Below are 13,842 nucleotides of genomic sequence, written 5' to 3'. Positions count from 1 at the left end.
ACATTTAATTTTACTACGACTTCGAAAATGGCAAAGAGTTTATAATCTGTACATGTGAATCTTTACCAAATAACACAGGTTTCCTCTTAGCGATCTATAATAGTGTAGACGTTTACCAAATTAAGGCATCAGTGTGGTCCAATGAAGTTCAAGGAGGGCTCGATAAATACCGTTTTTAGAAGGTCCACTTGAGCTAAATTTACTTGCAATTATCTGAATGTGTAAATGGAATTGGTCAATGTAGTGAGGGGTTATTGTGCAATTCTGGGGTGGATCTAGACCTTGTGGAAATGTGATGGACAACATGGTAGTATTTCACATTTTTAATACCATTTCAGATTACGTACTACGTATAACAACTAATAGTAATAGTAAGCAGCAAAAAAACTATTGTAAGAAATCCTTCTTTATTTGTCACATCTAGGAAATGACGCAACATCAATAGTCAACTGTCTGCACATTTTGGGCCAAACCTTGGATGCCAGGTAACGTAAAGTACCATAACTGCCTTTTTAAATAGAGTGCAATGTAATTATTTAAAGAAAGTCTGGAACAGTGTGCAATTTAACCAGGAAATCACGGAGAACAGTTGCTTCTTTTGTGGACTCTTTCACCCCATGTGTAATTGTTAGAAAGGTGTCCCAGTTATTATCAGCAGGAAAGCTCCTCCCCCCACGGCTTTCTTGAGTTCCTGTGTTTCCAGGTTAGGTGGGCACCCCAAACTCTCCTGAAGTCAACGAAAGGGCATTACGTATTCTGGGCTTCAACCAAGGGGCGCGACTGTAAAGCAAAGGCTGTCTGCAAAGGCAGTGTAACTGGAAAAGAAGATTGGTTATTAGGCAGGCTTGGTATACAATGAAGCCCTCAATATTAGTGACTCTTTAATTCCGATGATGGGAGTGACTGGTGACTGATTCATCTAGAGAACTCGGCTTTGAGCAAAACGCTAGGAGAAAACACATGGAAATCATCACAGAAACACAGATATCGCCATGTTGTTCACTACAATTCCGTAATCCGATTAAATCGTCCCTCCTTGAGATACTGATCTCCCCGGGTTGGATAACTTCATGGGGTGGGGTTGGTCAATCAGATGGAGGGATGGTTAAAATCCAACCTGAATCCTGTCGAACTTTTCGAACTTTGGAATGGAGCCCTTTGGTGTGGGGATGTGGAAGAGTGAGGCAAAGTGTAGAATAAAACTGCAGAAAAGGGCTTAAGGATGGGACTTCCAAGCAGGGAATAGTGCCTGAGGAGTGGCAGAAGGCACAGAAAAGCAAGCTTGCAGTAGATAGATATATCAACCTCCTTTTACGGATGGGAAGCTAAAGGCAAGTTAATAAATGCTTTGTGATCTAGCCTACATTAGTCTTGTTATTGTTTTTTTTATAAGAAAGAGTTATTGTTTTTGGTTTTCTTTCCAAACTTTGTGGCCAATGCTTCGGTTTTGATAGCTGTATGTAACCTATGCATTTAACTGATATATTATTTCTAAGACTCTTGGTTTACCCAACCGTCTACTTACATTTTGGAAATGTCTACTCTATGTCTTCCTATTGCTAGAAGGGTACCATTGGCGTGAGTCTCGCTTCCAGTTTTTTACTGATTGTCACCTCGGTTCTAGATATGTTTTGCTGGTTTATATGCTTTGGGCACTCTGCCACTGCTATTCAGTACCATAGTGCAAGTGCTCCCTATGTTAAATTGATTAGTGACTCCATGGTTGGCTTATTTGATTTACTTGTCAGACCTTAGTACAGTGCACCATGTGTGCCCAAGGCCTGTAAATCAAATGCTGCTGGTGAGCTTGCAGCACTGATTGTGCCACCCACAGAAGCGGCTTGTAAAGTGTAACTCAGACCTGCCATTGCAGAGACTGTGTGCAGCCTGGGGCTGCCATGTCGACTTAGCAAGTGCACACACTTACCAGTCCCTAAACATTCCCTTTTCTACATATCCTACATATCAGACATCCCTAAGGTCAGTGCTTAATTTGTAAAATATGAAGTGCAGGTGCTCAAATCCCTGTCGGAGTCCACACCCACTTCCCATGGCTCCACCCACTTCATCCACTGGCTCCACCCACCTCCTCCACCAGCTCCACCCACATCCTCAACCGGCACTGCGAAAAGTCAGATGAACTCCAGCAAGGACGCCCTCCCGACAGCAAGGTTTTGACAGGAGATGCTCTGCCCCACGAAAATTCCGAAAAAGATTCAATCTAAAGTGCATCCAAAGCACAACCCTGGAATAAATCAGCCAAAATCACCAATGCATTGAAAAGGGACAATTCCAGTGCTCCATGTGCTGACCTGGGGAAAGGACAACACTGGGGCAGGGTATGACCTTTACAACAGTCCACAAAATCAAAGAGAAAACCTCCTCATAGCCCATGTGACAAAATAAACCAAAATGCTGTGAAAACACCAGCCAAAACAGAAAATCAGAATATAATCATGAAACACACCTGAACAGCACCAGCAACTCAAGGGGCCTTCAAACAAACCCCACAATTTCTGTGGTCTATATAGTACAAGTGGTCAGAAAGAGAGAGAGAGAGAGAGAGAAAGAGATAGATAGAGAGAAACACACAGACCAAAATAGTTGTAGAAACCTGCAACCCAGACCCATTTCCCACCCTGGGCCATCCCTCATGTTAGGGTCCATCCAAGCATCCGAACACCTGGACTGCCAGAACAATAGGACGTCAGACCTCAATCCACTGACCCTTCGACACTCCTACACAATTTCAAACCACAACTCCAGAAAACAAGGATCAGGCTTCGTGCCCACCTCACAACAAAGTCTATCAGTTAAAAACCCTATCACCCAGAAACAGCAATTCCATCCCGTAGCACTTGTGGGAACACCCGTGTTTTCCCAATTAACCACAACTTGCAATGCATGCTGCTCAATGGTGGCCCCAAGGGAGGCCGTGTTCGAACACGAACACCTCTGCTCCCACTTGAATGTGTTGAAGTCACACAAGGACCCCAGAGAATAATCCAAGGCAACCCTCAGTCCCTACCCGGTGGCACTCACAGACGGTCACGGACCAGGTTGGCCACTACCACAACTATCATACTTGTGTCGTCCGGGGCCACGGGACACCGCCTCCATTCACCACTGTATATAGACTACTGACTGCCTGACGCTGCATGACGCCGCCGCCCGCCTGCCCAGGCCGCCCTGCCCGGGCCCCTCAACCCCGGCCCCAACATCGTCCGGCTGATGGCCCGTGGGGTGCAGGAGTGCTGGGGCGTGGTGGCAATCAGAAAAAAATCTGCATGCATTGCGCGGCCCGCTGCACAGCCCATACACCATCCAGTATACTGGCATCCAATAACTCAACCCAGGCGGGTGGGCGGTCCCAGCAAAGTACACAGGACTCGGGAGGGACGGAGACCCACCCAGGCCAGAACAACACTCAACGTCAAGAAGCAAACTGTTTAGGAGGGGAGGACCATTCATGATACTACTAAGTTCAAAGGCAGGAGCCGGGCAGGGGCTCCAACTTTAAAACAGGCCGGCCTGGTCCCATCCAGATAACAATGTGCACGGCGTCTGCGTCCGCCACCAGGCCAAGCCATCCCAGGCAGAGTCAGAGTGCATGCACAATTGAATGCGAATCTTCATCCTGTCAAGGCCTTCGGGAAATGAACACCTACTCCACCAAATCATGTAAGGCACTGCCCACTCCAAGGACGCTGCCGGCCAAGGAGGAGGCCGAGAAGGTGGGCATCCGTGCGTTTCCGAAGTTAACCCTTCGGTGGTGCCTCCTATCTCCCCACCCCCTGCCCCGACACTGAATGCCAGACCGAAGTCAGTGCCCATTCAAGATGCCTTGGGGTGAGGAGCAAGTCATTCTCTCACCGGTGCACTGTTGGAAAACAACCCCGAACCCGTTATGTGTTCCAGACAATTCAAGATGCCTCGATGACAAACAATACCAAACTATATCTCCAAACAACATGACCTCACAAGTTAAACTTCTAGAAGTGGGAGTAACAAAACCACAGAAAGCTCAAGCTGCGCTGCCTCTCCACTTGGTGTCAAGAATAGCGAAGCAGCAAACATGAGCAAGCATAGATGAAACCGCCATGAATCCATACCCTTTGTCCTGCAAAAGCACCATTCCTTGCGGAACCCAAATTCAGAACAAAACATAGGCACATAGCGCCTGACACTCACAATTAAAAATACACCCCACATCACAGCTGCCACCCCTGACACAACAATGAACGGTCACCAGAAGGGATCCCGGAAGGTGGCGCTATGGCAGATGCCCCCCTTCCCATGCCGAAAATCATTGCGACGCTCGTGCCAAGTTAACAAGGGGGTGAGCAGGGGTTATCCAGGAGTGTAATCCCCTTTCCCTGACTAGAAGCAAGGGTCCCTATTTGGTCAAAGGTACCTACCTCTGTCAACTAGAGACCCCCAGGTCTAACATTGGTGGTCAGTGGTGAGGATTCTGGACTTGCATTTGTGACTCATATACAGGGATTGGTGTACACTACTAGTGATTGCAGACCAAACACTACCACATACTTTTTGGTAGAACTTCTTTCTCCTTGGACTGTTATTTTCTCTAAGAACTGCCAATTCTTACTGCCATGAGCAGACCAGCATCTGTTACATCCATGGATTTGTATTTTGAGGAAGAGAGGTTGGAACCCTACAATGTGAATCAGTTAAGCACTTCTGCAAAAAATGTTAAGTAGCTACCCAAGGCATTGCCAATAAGGATGAGTAACAAAAGGTGCTAAGGGCCTGGGTGGACTAGGAAAAAATAGGGGTTATGCCCAAATTACCCTCATATACATGAGCACGTTACATCAGGGGCCTGGGTGGAAGCAAGAAATGCCCCTGATCTGGTGGTGGAGCCAGAAGGGGGTGCAGATGGGCAGCTGGATAGGCGATTGGTTCCTGCCAGCGAAGGGGTACCATCCCCGCCTGGCAGTAACATCTCTTCCAAGGACCTGTCCTCAAGAGAACTGGAGGACAGGTAGAGAAATAGGTTGCACAAGCTTGAGATGGCTAGGCTCAAGATGGAGGGGCAGAGGGACCTAGAGAATAGCAGGTTGTCTTTGGAGAGAAATGGAATGAGATGGGAACATGAGAGAATGTTGAGGGAGATAGAGCTCAAAGCGAAAGGCTTATAAATCAATCCCTCTGGTGGCAGCGCACCATCTGTGCCTGCAGAAGGCAGAGTCTATATTCCCAAAGATGTCATCAGAGAATTCCATAGACAGGAAGATACTGGGCAGTAGTTTGCAGCCTATAAGATAGCAATGTTGGTCCACCGGGTCCCTGAGAAGGATTGGGGAGCGGGGTTGTGGGGCCGCTTTGTGATTGATGGTAGGGATACATTGTTAAACCTACCCAGTACGAATAGGATGTCTTATCACACATGAAGGAAGCCCAGATTACAAGGTATGGTTTGACCAGAGAACTCTATAGACAGAGGTTCAGGAATTGCAAGAAACTGGAAGCACCTACTTGGGTGGAGTATGTGTCTTTCTTTTGTATGGTTGGGTGAAGGATAGCAAAGTGGATACTTTTGAAGCGCTCTATGATTTGTTCACATGGGAACACTTGTCTGCTAATTTATTATCAGAGCTACACCAGCACCTTATTGATAGCAAGTTAACTAACCCTAGAAAGCTTGCTGAGGAGGCAGACCGCTGGGTCAGCACCAGGTCAACAAGGGTCACGTGGGAGTCCTTGCCAAAGGTGAGTAGGGTCCTCAACAGAAGAGTGGGGGGACGAGGGTAAACAGAGGGATTTCCAGAAAGGGCCCCAAAGTAATTCCCATGGGAAGCAAGGGACGGGTTCCCAGCCTCCCTCTGAGAAAAAGCAAGAGGCCCGACATTTGAACCTGTTCACAGGTGCTTCTCTCAGTGCTTCACTTGTGGTCAATTGGGCCTCCGTTGGTATGATGCACAGTGTCCCATGAGGGATTTCAAAGCACCACCTCATGCACCCCCCGTTAGATGGTGAGTGCAGCCCTGGGAGGGGTGGAGATGGATACTGAAGGTGGGTGGGGTCCTGCAGAGATTTCCCTTGTCTCTTTTGGAGACTTTGAGATGGTCCCTAAGACCCAGCTGACTGATATCACTAAGAAATACAAGCAGTGGGTGACCATCAATGGCCATAGGGTGGAAGCTCTAAGAGACACCGAGGCTAGTGTGACAGCTGTCAGTTACTGGTTGGTGTCCAAAGAGCACGTTATCCCCCATGCATTCGTCCCTGTAGTTGCCAACTACTGACAACTCGCAGAGCCAGTATGAGGTGGCTGAAGTTCCCTTTGAGTGGGGGGGTCTCATGTACTCTCCGAGTAGCTGTGAGGCCAGCCATGCCTGTTGATTGTCTGTTGGGCAATGATTTAGAGAACTCCCTTTGGGATAAGGTGGAGAGTAAGTCTCATTTAGAGATGTTGGGTCTGCCTGAGTTTATGTGTGTGACCACTTGGTCTATGGAAGCCAGTATGGGTGTTCAAGAGGCTCTGGAGCCTGAAAAAATTGCCCAGGCCCCTCCCTTAAAGAGAAGAGTTAAGTGGAGTTGAAACCCGCCCCCATATTTCCCATGGTCCAGGAGAAGGCAGACCTTGAGGGGATGCCCTGGAACCTACAGGGGAACAAGTGGCCATACTGGGGGGCCTGCCTGAGCTGACCCATTGGCAGCTGGAAGGAGGCCCCACCAGGGAGGAATTTTGTGCAGAGCAGAAGAAGTGCCCTTCTCTTGTGGGTTTGCGGCAACAGGCCACTAACTAGGCAGCAGGTGATCAGTCTGGAACACATTGGATCTACTGGAAGAACAACCTCCTGTATAGTGAGCCTAAGGTTGCTGAGCCTGGGCCAGCCTCTGTGCTGGTGGTACCCCAGCACTTCAGAGCCTTCATACTGGGTTTGCCTCATGATGTGCCGTTATCTGGACATCTGGGGCAGGAGAAGACCTTTGAAAGGCTTGTCACCCACTTTTATTGGCCCCAGATGCAGAAGAGTTCAGACACTCATTGTAGGACTTATAAAACTTGCCAGGCAAGTGGGAAAAGTGGAAGGAAGCACAATCAATCAATCAATCAATCAATCAATCAATCAATCAATCAAGAAACTTAGAAAAGCGCACTACATACCTGTTAGGGTCTCAAGGCGCGGGGGAGGGGTGCTGCTACTGATCGAAGAGCAAGGTTTTGAGGAGTCTACCGAAGGCCAGTAGGTCTTGGGTCTGCTGTAGGTTGGTGGGGAGGGTGTTCCAGGTTTTAGCGGCGAGGTGGGAGAAGAATCTGCCGGCGTTGGTTGGTTTTCGGATGCGATGGCGAGGGCGTGACTTGCGGAGCGGAACTGGTGGGTGGGGTGTAGAAGCTGAGTCGTCTGTTGAGGTAAGCTGGGCCGGTGTTGTGGAGAGCTTTGTGTGCGTAGAGGAAGAGCTTAAAGGTTACCCTCTTGTTGACGGGGAGCCAATGCAGGTTTCTCAGGTGGGGGAGATGTGGCTGCTGCGGGGGATGTCGAGGATCAGGCATGCCGAGGCATTCTGGATGCGTTGCAGCCATCTCAGGAGCTTGGCCGATTTTCCTGCATAGAGGGTGTTTCCGTAGTCCAGCCTGCTGGTGATGAGGGCCTGGTGACTGTTTTTCTTGTTTCAGTGGGGATCCACTTGAAGATCCTGCGGAGCATTCGGAGGGTGTTGAAGCAGGATGAAGAGACAGTGTTGACCTGCTTATTCATGGAGAGGGTGGCGTCGAGGATGACCCCTAGGTTGTGTGCATGGTCGGTGGGTGTCAGTGCTGTTCCCAGTGTTGTCAGCCACCAGGAGTCTTCCCAGGCTGAGGGGGTGGGGCCGAGGATGAGGACCTCCGTCTTGTCGGAGTTCAGCTTCAGTCCACTGTTCTTCATCCATTCAGCGACGTCCTTCATTCCTTCGTGGAGGTTGGTTCTGGCGGTACGAGGGTCTTTAATGAGGGAGATGATCAGCTGGGTGTCGTCGGCGTAGGAGATGATGTTTAGGTCATGCTGTCGGGCTACGTGGGCGAGGGGAGCCATGTAGATGTTGAACAGTGTTGGGCTGAGGGAGGAGCCCTGGGGTACGCCGCAGATGATCTCGGTGGCCTTGAAGCGGAAGGGGGGGAGGCGGATGCTCTGAGTTCTGCCGGGATGTGGTCCAGTCCAGGGCCTTCTCTTGGATTCCGGCATCCTGTAAGCGTGCTCGTAGTGTGTTGTGGCTGACCGTGTCGAAGGCGGCTGACAGGTCCAGGAGGTTGAGGGCCACTGTTTCTCCGTTGTCAAGCAGGGTCCTGATGTCATCAGTGGCGGCAATGAGGGTGTTTTCGGTGCTGTGGTTGCTACGGAAACTGGACTGGGATGGGTCCAGGATGTTGTTCTCCTCGAGGTTCCCCTCCAACCTTTCTCTGTAGTCAGTACCCCCTTTGAATGTGTGGACCATGCTACCCGGTTTCCGGAAGCCCTCCCTCTCAGGACAGTGACGGCCCCTGTGGTGGGATGTGCACTGATGGTGATTTTCTCCCGTGTGGGGTTCCCCAGAGAGGTGGTGTCAGACCGTGATACAAACTTCATATCTAATTATATGAAGTCCTTGTGGCAGGAGTGCAGTGTTACATACCAGTTCACCATTCCTTACCACCCCCAAGGTAATGGGTTGGTTGAGAGATTCAACCGGACCCTTAAAGGCATGATTATGGGCCTTGAAGAACCTATGAGGCGTAAGTTGGACGTCTTCTTGCCATGCCTTCTGTTTGCTTATAGTGAGGTGCCAAAGATGTCCCTCGGGTTCAGTCCCTTTGAACTGCTGTATGGCCACCCGGTAAGAAGACCTTTGAGTCTGGTCAAGGAAGGCTGGGAGACAATCTCCCAGGAAACCTCCCCAAGATGTATACAGTTACATGCTGGCCTTGAGGAACAAGACTAGGCGATTCAGACAGCTCGCTCAGGTGAATCTGGAAGCAAGCCATGAAGAGATGAATCAGTAGTATGATCAGAATGCCACTCTGATTGAGCTTCAGCCTGGTTGAAAGTTTGGGTCATGGCCCCTGTAGAGCCTTGTGCACTCCAGGACTGGTGGACTGGACAATTTGAGGGGGTGGAGTGCAAGAGTGATGTCACTTACCTGGTGAACTTGCGGTCTCCTAGGAACCCTTTGCGGGTCCTGCCTGTTAACCGCCTGAAGCCCCACTTAGAAAGGTCCGAAGTGGGCATGCTCCTAGCGACAGATGATGGAATGGAGGAGGAGACAGAGCTTTTCTTGACCTCCTGTTTGCAACAGAGCAAGATGGGTCAGTGGATGGTGTCAACCTCTCTACCACACTGACCCCTGAACAGCAGTAAGATTGTTGCCAACTGTTGGGACAATTCTCTGATTTGTTCTCCCTGGTTTCTGGTGTCGCTGAGTGGTGCATCCATGATGTGGACTATGGGGCAGTCCTCCTGTTAGGCACAAGGCTTAGAGAGTGACTGACAGGGTCAAAGCTTACATCAAGGAAATGTTCTCCAAGGTGTTTGCCTTAGGAGTGATTGAGTACTCTCACAGCCCCTGGGCCAGCCCATTGGTCTTGGTCCCAAAGGCTGCCGTGTCTGGTGCCACACCCGAACTCCGGTTCTGTGTGGACTACCGAGGGCTCAATTCAGACACCAGGACTGACGCACACCCCATCCCCAGAGCTGATGAGCTCATTGATCGGTTAGGGGCTGCACAGTACCTCAGCACGTCTTGGTACTGGCAGATCGCCTTAACTGATGGGGCTAAAGGGAGGTCATCATTCCCCACACCAGATGGGCACTACCAATTCCAAGGTATGGCCTTTGGGATGAAGAATGCCCCAGCCACCTTTCAGAGGTTGGTCAAGCAGATGTTGGCTGGACTGGAGGATTTCAGTTCCGCCTACCTGAATGACATTGCAGTGTTCCGCGCCAGTTGGGAAGAACATCTGCACCTCCTCTGGGAAGTGTTGATGGCACTGTCAAAGGCAGGCCTTACGATCAAGGCGATCGTAAGTGCCAGATCGGGCAGGATTCCGTGGTGTACTTGGGGCACCAGGTGGGGAGCGGCCAGGTGGCACCCCTACAACCCATGATTGATACCATCCTGGCATGCGAACCCCTAAGACCCAGGAACAGGTGAGAGCCCTTTAAGGACTCACAGGGTACTACAGGACGTTTGTCAAGGGGTATGACAACATTGTTGCACCCTTGACTGAGCTGACTTCCAGGAAGCAGCTCAAGAAAGTGAACTGAATTGACACCTGTCAGAAGGCTTTTGCCATGTGCACCGCACCCGTAAATACATGCGCCCAACTTCTCAAACAAATTCATTGTCCAAACAGACTTCTCAGAGCATGGTGTGGGGGCTGTTCTTTCACAGATTAATGAGGAGGGCCTAGACCAACCTGTAGCCTTCATCAGTAGGAGGTTACTTCCACAGGAACAGACATGGAGTGCAATTGGGCGTGAGGCATCTGCTTTGGTCTGGGCACTGAGGAAGTTGAGCCCATACCTGTATGGGACTCACTTCCGGGGTCAGACAGACCACAGGCCCCTCAGATGGTTGATGCGGATGAGGAGTGAGAATCTGAAGTTTTTGAGGTGGTCCATATCCCTACAGGGGATGGACTTCACGGTGGAAAACCACCTTGGTACAGAACACGCCAATGCTGATGGTCTCTCCAGATTTGTCCGCCTTAGTGAAGAGAACTCCCAAGAGGAAGGGTACAGGGTAGTTCTCCCCACATTTCAGGAGTAGCACCTGGGCCTGAATAGGACTGTGCCTGTCTTCCACAATGCTGGCTCCACCCCCTGTGGTGTGTCTGAGGACCCTGGCCCACCCTGACAAAGGAAGAAGGTGTGCACTAGCAGAATGCACCCAGAACTGGTTTGATCTAGGCACATGACCCTCTGCCTTCAGAGGACAAAATATTTTGCAGTATAAATATTGGGGCCCAGACCCCAGGACTTTAGATCACTTCTGGGAAAACAAGACAAACCTATGCCAAGGAGAAGAACCAAATAAGCTGCAGGAGTTTGGACTGCCCCTCTTTCAGGGCGTTGTTTGCTGGGTTGGCCTGCCGGGGTTTCTTTATTGCCAAAGAAAGGAGCAGGAACTTTTAAGGAACTTTCATCATCTTGCTGAATATTTTTCCAAGGGCTTGAATCTGAGCTTGCCTCCTGGCTGAAGTCTCAGGGATACAAGACTTCACCCCTTCTGCTTGCCTGCATCTGGAACTTGCTGTTCTAGCTGCTACTGAAGGAAAGTGCAACCCCGACACCAGCGAGCGACGCCGCACTCTGCATCAAAGCTGTGAGCGCTGCTCCCTCTTACAACGTAGACCTGGCCAGCCGCCATGCCACATCGACGCCAGCGAGCGACATCGTAACCTACCATAAGCTGTGAGCGCTGCTCCGAATTGCAACATAGGCCTGACTCCTGCTGCTGTGCCACATTGACTCTGAAGCCGACATCATCGCGGAGCCGATCCTCGACGTGGGTGGTCAAGAATTAATCGACATCGTACAGGAACCGTGGTGTTGGCACCATTGTAATGTCATCTCCTCTCCGGTAAGGAACAGACGCCTCCCCTATTTTGCGCAAGCATCGAGGATCCGACGCATTGCCTCCCCCGAAGCAAGGAACTGACGCGCCGCAGTGCCGACGCCGTGAGCTGTCTTTGTTTACGTTTTTCCAAGGTACTGTTCTTTGTGGGTCTCTTTTGACTCCGGTCCCGACGCCGCGCACCTTGTGGTCGGCGCAGTACCTTTGGGATTTCTTTGACCTCGATGTCGTGATAACTCCAGTTGGGGTTATCTGTTGCTAAAGACTGTTTTTAAGTGAATAACCTATTTTTGAGCTATTTCTACCATCTTGAAGCATTATTTGTGATTACAGTATTGTGGATTTTTGCCATTTATGGTTTTGTGAGAAGTCGATATAAAGAATACTTATTTTTATAAAACTGGTGTGGGTGTCCATCTGTAGTGTTTTCACTGTATTACTCTATGTGTTCACAAACGCTTAAAACACTGTATCTGAGATAAGCCTGTCAGTTCGTGCCAAGCTACCAAGGGGGTGAGCAGGAGTTTTCCAGGAGGGTAATCCCCTTTCCCTGACTAGAAGCAAGGGTCCCTATTTGGTCAAAGGTACCTACCTCTGCCAACTAGAAACCCCCAGTTGTAACACCTATGTTTGTGCTTCTTTGGAGATACTCCTCGTTTTATCATTTATTCTTGGAGTACTTTAGGAGATTCCAGTTGTGCTATGTTTCATGTGATTAGTGTTATGTTTCACTTTCTTAAGGTATTGTCAGAACAGTTTTGTGGCATCATGACATTAACTATGGACAGGAAAATAGAGGGAAATCGACTGAAAACTACTTGCAATTTTGAGTGTCCATTATGAGATCTGTCTTTACGGCAGGATACACACAAGGATGTACATCACAAATGTTTCAAACTGATATTACCTTCCAGAGTCAGTGGTTCAAGATATTTTTAGTCCGCAACTGCTGCCCCTGCATAGACTGGGTGAGATTGAGCCCAGAACTAATTTTTGTCCCAGGTATGTGGGGTCAGATTGTGGGATTCAAATGTGCGGGACACACACACACACACACACACACACACACACACACGCACACACACACCCGCGCACACACACACCCCCACAAGGACGGACACACACACACACACACACACCCACACACACACACCCACACACACACACACACACACACACACACACACACACACACACACACACACACACACACACACACACACACACACACACCCACACACACACACACACACACACACACACACACACACACACACACTAAAGTTGCTGCAGTTTAGTGTTCCTGCTGTCTTTCATTCCCTCACTTCCTGCCCTTCAGCGAGGCCCTATCACCTCTTGTCTCTTTCTGTGGCTCCTTATCTTCCTCTCTTCCTGTCTTTTTCTGTCTCTCCCTAATTCTGTCCTTATGCTTCTCCCTTTCTCTAACGTCCTATCTCTCCATGTCCTTTTCTTTCTGTCTCTCTCTTCTCAGTCTCTATTTTTCTCTCGGTTTCTCTCTCACTCTGTGTTTCTCTCCCCATTTGTCTTTCTCTCTCTCTCTCTCTCTCTCTCCCTCTTTTGTGTTCTTTTGCTATCTGTATTGGATTGTCTTGGTCATTTCTGACACTCCTTGTATCTCTTTTCGCATCTGTTCCATTCTCTCGCTGTCTTTTTTTGCCTCACTCTGTGTTTGTTTTCTTGGTCGCTCCTGCCTTTCTCTCTGTCCCATCTCTTCCTGTCTGGCTGTTTTCTTCCTTGTTTTGCTCTGTCAACACTGGCCTCTTTCTTTGTCTAACTCCCTGTGTTTGACTTTTCTGCCTCTTTTTCTCTCTCTCTCTGCCTTTACATATCTGGGCATTGACGTCCATGCGTTTCTCTTTGTCTCCTCAACTTCTCTCTCTTCCTCTCCCTATCTTTCTCTATCCTTCTCTTGCTATTTATTTATTTCCCAGTGTCTCTTTTTGCGTCTGCCCTCTCTCCCCATTTTCCTGCCCTGGGTTGTCCCTAACTCCTTAACTGCTGAGGCTTTTCCACGCTAGTGCTGAGCTCTTTTTTTGTTATTTAAGGTATTCATGCTTACACCTTGATAAATTTTTACCACATAAAATATGCGCACTACATTTTTGTTCATTTTTCCAACATTCTAAACGTACCCAGGATTTAAGAAAATTTCCCAAATTGTCAAAATACGCTTAATGTTTTTTGAGGGAAAATTGGACAAAAGTGCTGTGCAAAAAAAGTGTATGGTTCTTTCCTGAAAATCCAATCAATGAAAGGTTTGCT

At 49.2% G+C, this 13,842-nt stretch overlaps 1 protein-coding gene across 1 annotated transcript in view; it reads left to right on the top strand.

The window, feature by feature from the left end:
* The window catches only part of RYR2 (ryanodine receptor 2), a 3,481,211-nt gene that overhangs the window by 2,286,069 nt on the left and 1,181,300 nt on the right, over positions 1-13,842 (top strand). Inside the window, exon 64 of the mRNA XM_086925791.1 lies at positions 425-485. Coding sequence (XP_086781917.1) covers positions 425-485 — 61 coding nt within the window. The remainder of the gene's footprint in view (positions 1-424; positions 486-13,842) is intronic.

This window comes from Lissotriton vulgaris, chromosome 6 (assembly GCF_964263255.1).
Source record: "Lissotriton vulgaris chromosome 6, aLisVul1.2, whole genome shotgun sequence".
Taxonomy (NCBI): Eukaryota; Metazoa; Chordata; class Amphibia; order Caudata; family Salamandridae; genus Lissotriton; species Lissotriton vulgaris.
This window is presented reverse-complemented; position numbering and strand designations above follow the sequence as displayed.